This window comes from Tinamus guttatus, unplaced genomic scaffold (assembly GCF_059628265.1).
Source record: "Tinamus guttatus ecotype Peru unplaced genomic scaffold, ASM5962826v1 Tinamus_guttatus_pri_ptg000306l, whole genome shotgun sequence".
NCBI classification, from domain to species: domain Eukaryota; kingdom Metazoa; phylum Chordata; class Aves; order Tinamiformes; family Tinamidae; genus Tinamus; species Tinamus guttatus.
Genome location: NW_028288840.1, coordinates 663,271 through 677,949, shown reverse-complemented (window position 1 = coordinate 677,949; position 14,679 = coordinate 663,271). Strand labels below are relative to the sequence as shown.

Here is a 14,679-nt window from a genome sequence, read left to right as displayed (position 1 = left end):
ATCAACCTGTGAAGCAGCCCCTTCCTGGGGCTATGCACCTGATCCCTTTCAGACAAAACACTGCCTGGATGATGGTTTATATTCCATCACAGCTCCTGAAGCTCACCCATGTTTTGGTATTGTTAGATTGGAGCATGCCAGCTGTTGTAACGGGGTGAGTCTCAAAACGAAGGAAGATCCGCATGGTCCTTAGAGGACAGAGAATGGACCTTCCATGATCTGCAGGGTTGTGGCCATGTTCTGCTTCCTCTGCACCCTGACATTAAATCATGCTACAAGGTGCAAGCAGTCGCACATTGGGCCTGGAGGAGCTTATGCTGGAAAAGCGTGACAGTGCCACAGCCCAGGATGTAGCTGTGGCTTGCAGAAGCGCAAAAGCCTGCAGAGAATTATGTTAAACCAACCATAGTAAAACCTGCCTTACATCCCACTGAAAAATGGGCAGGTTGTCCTTGTATGAAATGTCAAAATACTTTTTTTTCTATCAGAGCAATTGAACTGCATTCATGCCTGCTTTTCCAAAGGAAGCAGCTCACTACTTGGACCTTATTAAAAAAAATAAAAAGGCACTACTGCATGCATGGCAGTTCCTTGGCAGGAGTGAAACTTTAGGTTTCCTTTCCTAAAAAACACTCAGGCACTCACTAAGCCTCCAGCCTGCATCTGTATTTCCTCAGTTACTTTCTTAACTCCATATATGTGCTGAAAAGCTTTGCTGATGCTGAAGGTGGACTGACAAATTAAGGTCTTAGTGACTACTTAATTTTTACTTTCTAAAGCTAAAGGGAAAGAATGAAGACAGGTGAGGAAGGAAAGAAAAAGAAACACGTAATAGAAAAAGAAAATTTTCACTATATGGCATTCAGCCATTCAAAATGTGAAATCTTTAAAACAGCCTCCCTGGAAATAAGGCATTTAAAAGGTCAAATTAAATAAGACATGAGGATAAAGTAGTCTTTTCTTGTTGAGTTCACAACTCTATTTATGGAAGCTTTGAAGTGAAGGGGAAGGAGATGCCAGCTTTAACTTTGCTCTGCTTAACTTGGCAATGACTTTGGCCAGACATTTTCTGGCTGTGATTGTATCTCATGTTTTCATCCCACTTAGAATACATCTCTTTGTTTGTGTGTGTGTGTTTTTTATGTGAAATATTTTGACTCAAAAATGCTTTTTTGAGGGAAGCAGCTTTGGTTCTGCATTTCACACCTCCTCTCTCATCCTATCTAATAGGTTTTAACAGACCCAATTATGGTACATAATGATATTGAAGTCAAGAGGCATGACAAGAAAGATAGCTCTTGCTTCACACTATACTCAGGTTTGAAAAGAATTTGTATTGATTATGCACCACTGAATAGGAAAAGTGAGGGGGTTATTTGTATTTATAATTTATATTGTCTTCTTCCAGCTATTTTTTCTTTCATAATCAGAGAAGCATGGATTTGTGAACAAGAATGTGTGACCTTAGCATCTTATCTTAATCATCCTCACTAACACAGCGATTAACTAAAAACATGGCAACATAACAATAAACTTTACTTGTTTGTCCTGAAATTTTGTCTACAGAACTGTCTACTCAAGGTTTTTGGGAACGGGGAATTTGCACCAATATAACTAAAAAAAATGCAGAGATGACAGTACAAAACTTCCAAGGGCCAGACACAAAGCATGCTTGAAAAAATTGGTCTACCTGAAGGTGATGTATATATTTATGGTATGTTTTGGCATAGTTGCACTGATGGAAATCCTTGCAGGTGCCCTTACATCCAACCAGATTCCAAGAGGACCTGATTCTGAAACACTGATTAATAACTCAGTTCTTCACAGATCTCAAGAGGAGCTGCAGGAGGCCAAAAAATCACCTGTCATATAAATTAGAGGCAGCCTGAACTGAATGAAAGCCTCAGAGAGCCTGCGAGCCTGATGGACTTGTGTGATATCTGCCAGTAGCAGAACAATGTGAAATTACTTTATACTTCCATGTACCTTTGAAATAGAAGATCTTTGAAATGTGTCTTTTATGAGACCTCTGTATAACAGACACAAGATTACCTCTCTAATGGTGGCACATGTACTTCTATTGTGAAAATCAGACAAAGCAGGCAAATGACACCAAACTACATAAGGTAAATACTGTAAGCAACCATAATAGAACAATCACAAGCAATTTTAGAAATGAAGAGCACTAAAAGGAAAAGGATAAGTCAGAGAATATACACAGGGAAAATGCAAAACTGTGGATCATTTTCTGTCCTGTTATCTCTCATAATGTCTTGGACTTGAGTTTCCAAAACACATTCTCTACATTTGGAAGAAAAAATATATAATCAAATATAGTTTTCCTTTGATGAAAGGTTGGAAAAGAATAAAATCATGAGGGGAGGAGTGAAAAAGAAATATTACAACCTTTTGGCAATAACTTCTACTTTATTGTCTAAGAAAAAAAAATGGTTCCTCATTGTATTATCTCCTTAAATAATTTTATTATCTGATTTTTTTTTCAGTTTTACAAGCGGAGGGAGACAGTGCAATCTTGTATCTGCTTCAGAAATTGAATAGAAGAAAACAGTTATTGAAATATATTTATTTATGTATTTTCTCTCTGTCTTCTGTCTCCTCTTTCATGTTTTTCTCCTTTGGTCATTATGCACAGTAGAGTTAACCTGGAGAGTCTGCATCATCAAGAGCTTTTCAGAACTATACTGCATCACTAATAATGACATTGCCTATGTCTCTGGGTCATAAGGGCTCTGAAGAACTAGCCATCCGATACTCCATGCTACATTTGAAGAGATAATATTGTTCCTGTTGAAGGTTATTCTGCTGCCAAGCCAACTACCAGGGAGGATGGGAAAGGAGAGGTAGGTGGCATCCTCATTCTGGCTGGTATCTTCAATACTGAAGCACAAGCAACAGTGTGCTTTTGAAAAGTTATGATATTGAAAGAAATTTACAGCCTCTGTGGTATAGCAAACTTCTAATATAAATGAGTTCCATGAAACAGGAAGTTACTGTCTTTGGAAATGCTCAATAAAAGCAAACTTCCCAGCAATACATTTTGAACAATACAAATTGAACTGACTTTTTATTTTCCTGCATCCTGGGGTTTAATATTTAACCCCTGTTGGACCTGCTTATGTAGAGTTTGTTTTTGCTGTGCAGCTGCATCACATTGACTGCAAAGGCTAGAAGGATTGGCCTCCATAATTCCTGTTATATTTGAAAGGGAAAAAAAAATTCACTCAGAAGCAATAAGCATGAACTTGGGAGTCAGGGCGATGCTGCCTTTGTTAAAGGTCGGCTCCTGCACTAATAGTGATGTGGGGCAGGCTTCTTTGGCAGGCAAAACAACATTTGTATACAATTACGGAATCTATAACAAAGTTTTAGGAATTCTTCTGCTAGAGATTTTTAAGTCCATGTTATTAACTTCAAAATAGTAAGTTGTAGCAAACAATAGAAATCACACCTTCCTCTCTAACATGCAGGCATACAAATATATATTTTATATTCCCATGAGAGCAGTAAATACAGTGAGTCGACTTAAGGAAAATCTGTCATAATAGCATTGTTGTAGATGAAATCCTCCCTGATAACTCACAGGGTTTAGGCTCTTTAAAATTATTCTGTTAGAACTTATCAGTGTGTAACCACACTGTGAGGGGAAACATTTGCCATGAAATGAAAATACAGGACTTTGCTTAAATTAAAAACCAAAAATTTGTGAAAGGTTACTGATGTTGCTTTTAGCTGCTCCAAACTAAAAATACTCTGCTTTACCCACCTTTCTGTCTGCAATAACTGTGAAATCCATGTACCTCTAGGCAGCTCTTATCAATTAGAGAACTTATTCAAATGTCTTAATATCCTGACTTAGATGACACTCAGACTGATGCTCCCAATTTTATTTCCAAAATAATGCAACAAAACCTGTGTGCAGCTCTGACTAGAAATGTGTTTAAGTATTTGCCTTCCTGGATCAGGACCTGACTACAGCTTAGCTTTAAGCACGGCCAAATTATGGCAATGGATACAGTTTTCAAAACAAAAACCGATTGTGTTGCTGGTGCAAGATGGCTTGGTGCTCTGAAAAAGATGGTATATAAGATGATAGTCACTATATTGTTAAAGGCAGAGTCCTGTTTTTTTCTCACACTAAGAAATCCAAAGCTCTGCAGCCTCCTGCTTTCTTAGGAGGATTTTGACCGACATGCTCAAAATTGAACATGGTTCAGTGCACTGACTGTTAGCTTGGTCTCATCCCACATGATTTTTGCTACGTTTCTCAGATACCTATGTTAGAGACGTGGCACCATCCGTTCCCTCTGCTGTCACTGGAGAGAGATAGGCATTTAACTCCAGCAAGACTGCTGGGCTGGGAGAGTTGTCTGTCCTTATCTCTTCAACAGAAAAGCAAATAGAACATCTCATGTGCCCTAGTGAGATGACTAATATCAGTCACGATCCACCTAGGCCCCTGTGCCTGCTCAGTTGCACCATATTTACAGATCAGGTACAGTAGCACGTTACAGCCAGATCCCAGGCACTGTGTGCTGCTGCTAGAGGTGCATGGTTCATTTGCAAGGATCAGCGTCTGGTGGTATTTGATGTTGTGGCATAGAGTTGATGGGTTGATTTAAGATCAAGGCATAGGCTGAGGTATGTGAGGGGCAAGCAGACAGTGAATGGGGAAGGGTTATTCACTGTTTCATACAGTGTAAGCACTAGAGATTGCAGGCTTGAAACAAAAAAGGGATGGTTAGTCACTGAACATCCTCTTCCTGGATGCTGTTGAGATCACAAGTATCAGTGGGCTCCAGAGCAGGCTAGACAGGTCTATCAGTGTCTAGGTAACAGGACGATTCAGGTGCACACTCAAGCTAAGTATATTTCTTGCTGAGTTCAAGAAAGATAGACCAAAGGCAGGATCACTATTTAAATGCCCTTCTCTCGAGGTATCACTAACAGCGGCTGTTGAAGACAATGTGCAGACCTAAACACTCTATTTCTAATCCAGTATTACAGCTCTTCTGTTCTTAGGTGTGACTGTCCTAGGGAAATGCTGAAACAAGGTTGTTCCTTTCTCTCCTGTTATGGCAAGGTCTTCCTCGGAGGCTGGTTGTTATTTTTCCAAAGCTGGCATTTCGGAGGAGACTAGTGGCTAGCGTTATTTTGTGAGACTAGTGGCTAGCATTACTTTGTGGATCATAAACCACACTGTTCTTATCTGTAGGCTAAAAAGCACCAGCTGAAAACACTCCTGTAATTTAACTGGCATGGGCCCCCTTGTGAAGAAGGTCTAAATGAACATGAAAGGGGGATTTGAACCTATTTCCGTTAATGGGACTCTCTGCGTTCATGTAGCATGGTCCAGGATGGAGCAGTCTCATAGGACTCATACAAGACAGTTCAGTTAGTGGAAACCTGCGGGGATATCCAACGCACCATGCTAACTTGAACTATTCTTTTAACCATTAGCTAAATAGCTAACACAGTAGAAGACATGGCTTATTCAGATCAAATCCCCAAAGCTCTTGAAAATACCTAATTACTGCAGTGATACCCAACTGCTGTGGAAGTCAGTGGGAATTCTGTCACTATATCAGAACTGAACAGACCTGAACACTGAAATATGTTTGATTTGTACTTAATTCAGTTATTTTTATATCTATTCTAACATTTAAACATTTAAAAAGACAACATTTAAAAAATATGTATTGTATATTTCAGTAAATAGATTGATGTTATTATCACTAGGAGTATGTTTGAAGCAGAAGAGGAGTAGGCAGGATATCCCCGTACACAGTGAAATTCACTGTTTTTCTTTCATTAAACGTAGGTTACCCTGTCCGTGTGAGCTATTTTAAAGCCAGCACAGGCACGAAGCAGTCTTGGCATTACTGCAGCAGTAAGAAAATGATGCTACAGTGTTTGGCTTGTGCAAACTTCCTACATTACCTAAAAATAACCGAGTAGCACATTTGGGAAACATTACGCAGGAGGTGCCTGCACCAGCTCATCATGTGCTTAATGTGGTTTTTTTTGTGTGTACTTTTCATATCTTTTCCTGAAAAAGTAGCCTCCTTGTGATCAATTCTGAAGGATTTTCAAGACTTCTTTGCCTTTGCTAAGATATGTAAAAGCTTGTCCCTGTGCTGCAGGTGCAGTGTGATGTCTGTGTGATACTCAGCAGTACAAAATAGAAGGCTGTGCTCCTTCAACAGCTATTCCCCTGGTGCCACAACATGTTTGAATGAAGGCAGATTAGCAATAACAGGGAGAAAAACCCATTCCTCCCACCCACTGCTTCTAATAGGGCAACACATCATTGTGTTTCTGGCTGGAAAAGAAACCCATCTGGTAGGCGATACTAAAGCTCGAAGAGATGTTCATTTGCTTCGGGATGCCTTCCTCCCTTTTTTAATGACTCAAGATATGTTACAATAAGCAGGGCTGGATAACGCACAATAATTGCTTCTAGGTAATAAATGGACGGGCTTAGTAAGGGTTATTTAGTCTTAACTACGCATGTTTTTCCTGGATTTATTGGTATTTTAAAGAAGATTTCACTTCTCTTTCAAACACAGCAGTGCTTTCCTGTAGCTGTGTGACCACAGGTGCAGCAAGTGGTGGTGCCTGCAGCCTGGTACAAGTGCCCCAGAGAATCCTCTGGGTAATTTTTTGGCTACATTTAGCTCATTTAAGCCTGGTTACTCATCTGTTTTCAGTTGGATTTGGTTTCTATTTTATGCTCCTGGTTGTGTCAAGCAGGAGTAAGGGAATAAAACAGTTTTTCAAAAAGAGGACTTGATCCTGCAGCCTTTACTTAGGCAAAAGTCCTTTTGTAATCAAGAGACTATGAACCAGGGAAGAAAGCAAAGCAAACAGAAAGACTCTGTCTTTTAGGGGTTGTGAGAAAAGGAAACAAGCAAAACAAGGTAACATAAGCAAGAAAGGAAAGGAGCTACGCAGTCTTGAAACCCCTAAACAACTCCCTTTTTGGTAAAATATTTTACTTCTTTATATTTGTGATGTACAGCTTATAGCCATTCCTACCAGTGCCTGTGCAGGGCCAGTGGCTGTGCAGGGAAAAGGGGGAAACTGAACTGAAATTAACCCCTTTTTCGCTGGACATAAGAGAATATGCTTGCATTCTGGTTCAGATAATTCTGCATTTTACTGAAGGACTGTGCTCATGGCCTGCCAATGTCTGCAGATGTACTTAGTGCCCATTACGATTCCTATGCTTCAGTGTTGTCTGTCTATAAAGAAAAGAGGCTGCTTACTTAAATTGTCTTCATCCTCCATACTGGTTGCGCCAGGACTCAAATACTTGAACGGTGCTATAAAGGTTGACAGTATGCTTACTTTTTCTAGAAGAAAACAGAAGAAGAGAGACACATAAAAATCAATACATTGTCAATGCCTTCAGGTCTATTCCATGCTTTTGTTCAAGTGAAACATTTTAGCATGTCCTTTTTCCATGTTTGGAATAGTCCTTTTTCATTTTTTTCCCTTGATTCCACAGTTCCATCAAAATTCATACAACTGTGACACATCAATTACAGCCTGCATGTGTGAATGCCCAAATCCACATTGCCTCTGTCTCTGCCACTTTGACACCCCCTCAGCCTGTGCAGTGCCTTCTTAGCACTGCTTAGTACCTTAATACCCTTTTCCTGTGAAATACTCTATAGAGAAGGGCTGGGGGAGGCTCAAAGGTGGGCAGATGTACAGCTGGAAAGGGAGGGAGAAGGTTGGGAGTCAACAGTGAGAGGAGGTACATAATGACGCTGCACCAGATGAGACCAGAACTTCACCTGCTCTTGTTTCCTCTCCCTAGCAGAGGCTGCACCAAAAGTCTCGGAGAGAGGACAAGGTTTAATGCTACAAGAGAGTACAACGACTTCTAATTCTTCTAGAAATCACTGATTTGCTCTTTTGGAAACCTTTCTATTGTGACACAGGATGTTATTATCCAAAAAATAGGAATCCTGTTTGGGCTCCTTATTTGCCTTCATATTGAGTGCAGTTCATTCTACCTGCAGCTTCTGTTTATCCTGGAGATAATAGATGGCACAGAAATTTACTTCCAGTGCCAGGATTAGCCTCTGCATTAGATGCCAGGATGGATTCAACAAAATGAGAACCGATACTGATTTATATTCACTCAAAATTGGTCCAGAATTTATCTGGGGAAAAGCTGCTATTAAGGCAAACACAAAAGCCAGGGCCATATTGAAGAAGTATGTTTTATTTAGCTTGTTCCTTGTAACTCATTCATTACATTTTCTATGCTGAATTCCTCCTGGCAAACTACTTTTACATTAGCGGAGTGTCTGTTTTGGGTAGCAGAGGAAAAGTAAGCACCTTAAAAGGTGTCTCAGAGGTCTGAAGGACTTAGTTGCTTTCCTTGAGGCACCTCTCTTCTCAGAAAGCCTAGTTAGGTGGAAGCACTCTGAGTCGCAGCATACTGTGAACAATATTGGACTTTCATCCTGTACCAAATGTACTGTGCATCAAAGAAAAATAACGGGTGTCCTCTTTCAAGTGACATAGAAAAGACAATCGTCAGGGGAATATTCTTTAATCGTTTTTCACTGGCATTTCTCTAAATTTACTTAAACCACCTGCCTAATAATGTCCCGTATGATTCCTCCGGAGCCACTGTCCTGGAGGGCATTCTGGCAGAAGAGCCTGTGGAGCTCACTCTGTGTCGGCAGGACATCTGCTAGCTTTTCAACCTTGCTCTTCCTAAGTTTGCAAACAATCCTTTCTCTTGTTAAAGGGTGTTATCAGAATCCATCAAAAAGTGATTCCAGATGTTTGCCCTTAGCAAGACAGCATTAAAACTCAACTCTATAAAGAACACAGTAAAAACTGACTGCTCTTTGTTAAGTAGATACAATGAGAGGAATAAAGGATCGCCTGAAGGAAGGCTTTTTCTGTCCAGAAACCTTTCAGCCCAGACTAATGTATAATTAGAGCACAAATTAGCCTCCTTGAATTGCAGTTTCATTAAGGGATTTTAGTGATGTCAAGAACCAAAAAATGAAGCTATTTATGAATGTTTTAAATAGAAGATTTTCCTAAATGAGTACTCTGACGCTTTTTGATAAGGTGTTGCTCTCTGAGAATTGTGCTATCTCTGTAAGACATTAGCTCAGAGTAGGTGGGACTGTCGGGTGGGATGAGGATAAAGGCCATCATTCACCAGACTTTCTAGACCAGTTTCTTAAGTTAAAGTGAAAAGCATGTAGGCTTTGGGGACTTAATCCAAACGCTACATTTGGTAAGGGGAAAGCTTTAAATGCACTTAGGATGAGGGCAGTTCTCAACACTAGCAATAACTGTTGTGCTTGGATATCAAGAGACGGTGTATCAAATTATATTCTGTCTGTGCCTGAATGCTGGTGGCTGTCAGACACTCAGGGCTCACCCTCTGACACGGAGGCAAGTTTAGAGCTGCCTCACTGAGAGAATCTTCCCAGGACTTGTAGAGAGTTATTCCATTAACAAGAAATGCAAACATGCACTCTCTTGAGGAGGATGCTATTAACTACCCCACCATTAACCAAAAAGTGAAATCATATAGTTTTATACTATATTGTTATTAGACAATAGATTATTTTATGATTTATCTTCCAACTACTTTGTGTTTGCTATAGGTTAGATTTGTAACGTGACTTTAAACCTTATCAAATTGCTTTCCTTTTTGCCTAGGGAACCTTTTAGCCATTTTAAGATTTTGCTGTTCCCCACTTGTTTCCAAAGAAACTTACTTTCACCTTTGCTTTGTGTGGAAGAAATCTACGTTCAAAATTTACTGCACAGTTAGAGCAGGAATGGACAGGCTCATGTCACACAAATGCAGACAGCCCCTAATAACAGGAGATCCTTCAATCAATACAGATGATAAAGATTATAATTTAGTATATCATTGGTTGAGCAATGGAAGATTTACTATATGTCTGGAAAGAGGAGGAGGGCAGGTTTTTGTGTGAGTGATGTAAGAGAACTGTAGTATGCACATAGCACAAATGAATTATTGAACCTATGGAGGAGAGGAAGATGGATGACAGGATAATTAAATGTAGGTGTTTACAGGGAAATAATCTGGCTAGATATATAACTGAAGGTATGATTTCACACCTTCATCTTCTGCAGCTTATTGCTCATTACCTTATATAAGCTGCTTCAGCTCTATTGTCAATGATGAAATTTGGTGTTATTTTTGTTTACTTTTTCTCAATAATACTAAGAGAATTGTATATTTACTCTATAATTCCCACGTATTTTAATGTCCATCACAATTATTCTTATCTTTGGCAGTTTGACTAGATCGAATGAATAAGAACAAGTCTGGAGATAAAAAAAATATGCAGTCTCAGAGAAATACCTTTAAAGATTCTATTCTTTTGCCTTTCTTTTCTGCCTCTGTTTTTTTTTTTTTCAAAAAGAAATATCAACAAGAAGACCAAAATTAAGGCTGCTATTTTTACCTTGTAATTGTAAATGTCCTCTGCATTTGTTTGAGGTAATAATTTTTCTAGGCTAGGAAAGAGGGTCTAAGAGAGGAAAACAAGACATTTAAAAAACCCTTTTTTCTCCAGGAGACAGAATATATAACCCTACATTTATGAGAACAAGGAGCTATTATTGCATGCATTACAATTGTACCAAAAGCCTCAGGTGACATGAAGGCCTTTATTAAAGGCCTACATGGGCATAAAGAAAGCAGTATTTACAATGGAAATGAGACACAAAGAGTAGGTAGTAGTGAGGTTAATCTCTAGTCGCCCTTGTAGGCTAACACAGGACAATCATGTCATCTTTTGTACCATCACTATAAAATATCCTCCTAAGTGACTCTATATGGAACTCTAGTCCAATACATTAAGCAAAAAATCACCATACACCTTAATGAGAAACCCATTATAGAGAGAAACTTCACTTTCTTCAATTCTGAGGTTTTAACTCAAACATCTTATGTATATATTTTCCAACACCAGCAGCTAATTAGAAAAATGCACACCATTTTAGAAATATAAATATATAAATATAAATCATATAAAAAACCAAAGATATACTTTGCTTGAAAAGCAGAAAATGATTTAGTTCAAATGATTCAGCAAAACTCAACATATTAGGCAAGCAATCTTCCTTTACACTGTTCTTTTTGTGAACAGCTCTTACTCTGTGGATGCTGTTAGAAGCCTGGTCATAGGTCCTGTAAATATGCTTTTAGTCTGGAGACAAGAATACATATATACAGCTATAAACTGCATTCATGACCTTCAAACCTAAAAGTATTTAAAGGATATCAAACAATACAGCCTGATCATCTTAGGTACTGAGGTTCTTTCATTCTCAGCCACTAGAATAAAAGCAATGGGAACTGCAGGAGTTCAACACTTTTAAAAATCAGCCTTATACACCTGTGACAAATAATTTAGCTTTAAGAAGAGCAGGCTGAGTGGGGTCATAACAACAGTCTTCACATACACACACACACACACAAAAAAAAAAGACTGCTGCATAGAAGAAAGCAGTAAACTGTTTTCCATGTCCATTAACACATCTAGAAGTAATGGACTTAAATTGCACCAAGGAAAAATCACTTTAGACATTAAAAAAACCTCTTTCTAACAGTAAGGATAGTGCAGCATTCGAATAGGTTGTCTAGTGGGGAGCTTGAAGAGCCATCATTGCTGAAGGGCTTTAAGAAGAGAATTGGCATCTGTTGAGCATGGTACTTGGCCAGGAATAATCCCCTAAGGTCTCTTCTGGCCTTCTGATCCCTAGTAGCAAGATTTGTCCTGGTCTTGAGATTGTGCAGCAAGTTCTACCTTGAACTTAGAAAAGTAAATAGTATTTGGGGACTGATATCTGGGCAGAATTTGTGGTATACTCTTTTGCTTAGCAGAGAATGAGCACTATTAATAGTCGTATTTTAAAATTACACTTCTTAGCAAATCAAGGATTAGACAGATGGCTACCAGTAGTTTGCCAGATCAGCATGAGCAGTGTTTTACTGAATTAGTTTAATTCTCATATTCAAATTGAGAACTACTAAACTACTTTACTTGTCCAATGTTTCTTAAACAGTATTCTTTTAAAAGCACAATGTGGTCATTATAAACCAGTGCTAAATAATTCATTTGGTTGGCGTGGGGTATGAAATTACTGTGGATGGGTCAACTCTGGTGTAATATTGTGAACTCAGCTACAAAACCTCTTGAAAAGAAATCAGTTTAATTCTTTAAAGCAGCATTTGCAGCTCTTCAAATAGTTACATTCTTGCAGTCACGCTAGCCTTGATTTATTTTGAAAAGGGGGTATACAGAGAGGGAAGGGATCCTGCACATCAGGAGATGACTCTACCTCCATTCTTATGTCTTAGTCAATTCAGTCTTGGGCTGACAGTGTTTGACAGAGAGAGGGGATTCTTTAAACAAAAGCAAAATATGGCAAATTTGCAGGGAAAATAGCAATGTCTTTAAAGCACAACACTTACTGAGAGAGCCTCACAGCCTTTTAAATTATGGTTTGCACAGGTACCATTCTGCATCATTAATTTAAGTAACCAGTTCCCACAGAGGGGAAATTTAGTCTTTTTTTTTTTTTTTTTAAATATATTTAGCATTGCTCTGCTTCTGTTCTCTACTTCAGTAGAGATGTGAAATGAAGATGGGACACATTTTGGGACACATTTTGTCTTGTCGGATAGCCAAATGGAAGCTGGGAATATTTTCATAGTCAGCATTTCAGGGGAAGCATTTTGCTGCCCTAGATGGGTTCTTTAAGTTAGAAGTCAGAGATGTGCATGCCAGAACCAGGAAGACTTCCTCTGAAACTGGGCAACAAGTTCAACACAGGTGACCCACTCACCAAAGGACCTACCCCCACGCGTCCCCTCAAACGTGATCTTGGCCTGCAAAGCATGAGTCTTTTGTAAATAGATGTGCTTTCTGCCTTTATAATTAAGGTGACTAGTTTTGTGCCAGGGAATATCTTTCTGCTCTCTGAATGATCAGCACTAAGCAAAATGGGATCCTTGTCCAAGCTGAGAGCTCTGAAATGCCATTTGTGGTTTTATGATTGTGCCAAGAACACTGAACGTGGAGCAAGAGTTAGCTCAGGGAGGTGGTACCAGAACTAATCCTTTTACCCCTTCTGACTGTATATTGACCCAGAATTGCTTCAATCTAAAAGCTTTTGGGGAAGCTTCATGTTATGCCTGGCTGGCACTGCTGATGCCTAACACACTGTGGCTAGTTCGTTCTTCACTCATGGACTTTGCCTGTTCTGCAGTTGGTTCTGCTATTCAGTGGAGTGTCCCCATTCTTGAGGGGACCTCAGGGGGTGGAGATGCACCACTGGGGCATCACTGCCAAATCCCCCCAACCCATGGAGCAGTTGGGCGCTCCTGATTACTATGGGACAGCTGTCTCATCTTCACCTCCCCAAAGAGCCAGCACCAGGGCTGATATATACAGTCCTGCTGTATGTACTCTGGGTCAAAATAACTTCAGTTTATCACCGAGGAAGCAGAAAGTGCCCTCAAGAAAGTCATGAGTGTGCAGGGTAAGGATCTGTACAATTCAAGGCACAGGGTCACTCTTGAGGTGTTTAGATGATCAGACCCCATCATGTCACAGCCTTTAGCCGATGTATTTAGCATTTGGGACAATACTCCTTTTCACAGAAACCTGTCCTGTCTCCTTTGAGAGAATGAAGATGGTGGGTTTTAGTGGCAGTTTCATGATATGAATATAAATAGGCATTTGAGAAGACAAATCAGTGGTGGTACTTCAGCTCTCTATAACAGCCCTCTCCAAGCTCCTTTAAAAAGAAAAACCATTTACAGAATGAAACACATCGCATTCTAAAATATTAGTTTCTTATTACTTCTAGTAAAGCGCAAAGTAAGTAAAAACACAAGGTGGTTGATGGATTTTATATAAGAAAGGCAAGGTGTGTGTGTGTTGTTCTCTATTAGATTACACAGAAATCAATCTGAAATCTAGTTCAGCCTAGTAAAATTAGATCTAAAACTATTTAATTTTGTTTCAAGAGTGTTTCTCTCTCCTGATGCCTCGCTAGAGGACACGTAGAGATAAAAACCCTTGAGTTATTATCAGTTTACGTGCATCTCCGTCTGCCTGTGTACTGTATTACGTATATTCTAAGTGATCAGGCTGTGGCCTGGAGATGGCTGTTTAAAAATCATGTTGTTGCAAGCTTCTTATATTATTTGAACATTCATTTGGAAAATATGTTTATTTTGCATTCCATAAATTGTGACAGACTTTTCTTTAATTTTTTTTGATGCTGTTTCAGAAAACAGAAGAAGTGCAATAGAGAATGATTGTGGAAAAGCCATCAAAGATTGTCTATGTGTGCTGAAGTCTTGCAATGCAGGACATAAAAAGGGTTACTGGATTTATTAAGGATGTAATAAAGCTGTGTAATTAACACTAGCTATTACTATCTGATTGTATGCTAACAGCATATTAGACGGTATTATTGAAGAGCATATGTCTACACATTTAAAGCAAACTGAATGGCTTCTTCAGCTACACAGGCAACTAGTTAGGCCAGTATAGAGGTGAACAGGTTACTTTTGGAAGTTCTTACCAGTTAGACTGTGTCACTAGTTTAAACCTGTTAACTGCA

General features: G+C 39.2%; 1 protein-coding gene across 1 annotated transcript in view; it reads right to left on the bottom strand.

The window, feature by feature from the left end:
* Positions 1-14,679, bottom strand: part of ADARB2 (adenosine deaminase RNA specific B2 (inactive)) — a 296,328-nt gene that overhangs the window by 102,026 nt on the left and 179,623 nt on the right. The window contains exon 2 of the mRNA XM_088528177.1: positions 7,287-7,373. Coding sequence (XP_088384303.1) covers positions 7,287-7,373 — 87 coding nt within the window. The remainder of the gene's footprint in view (positions 1-7,286; positions 7,374-14,679) is intronic.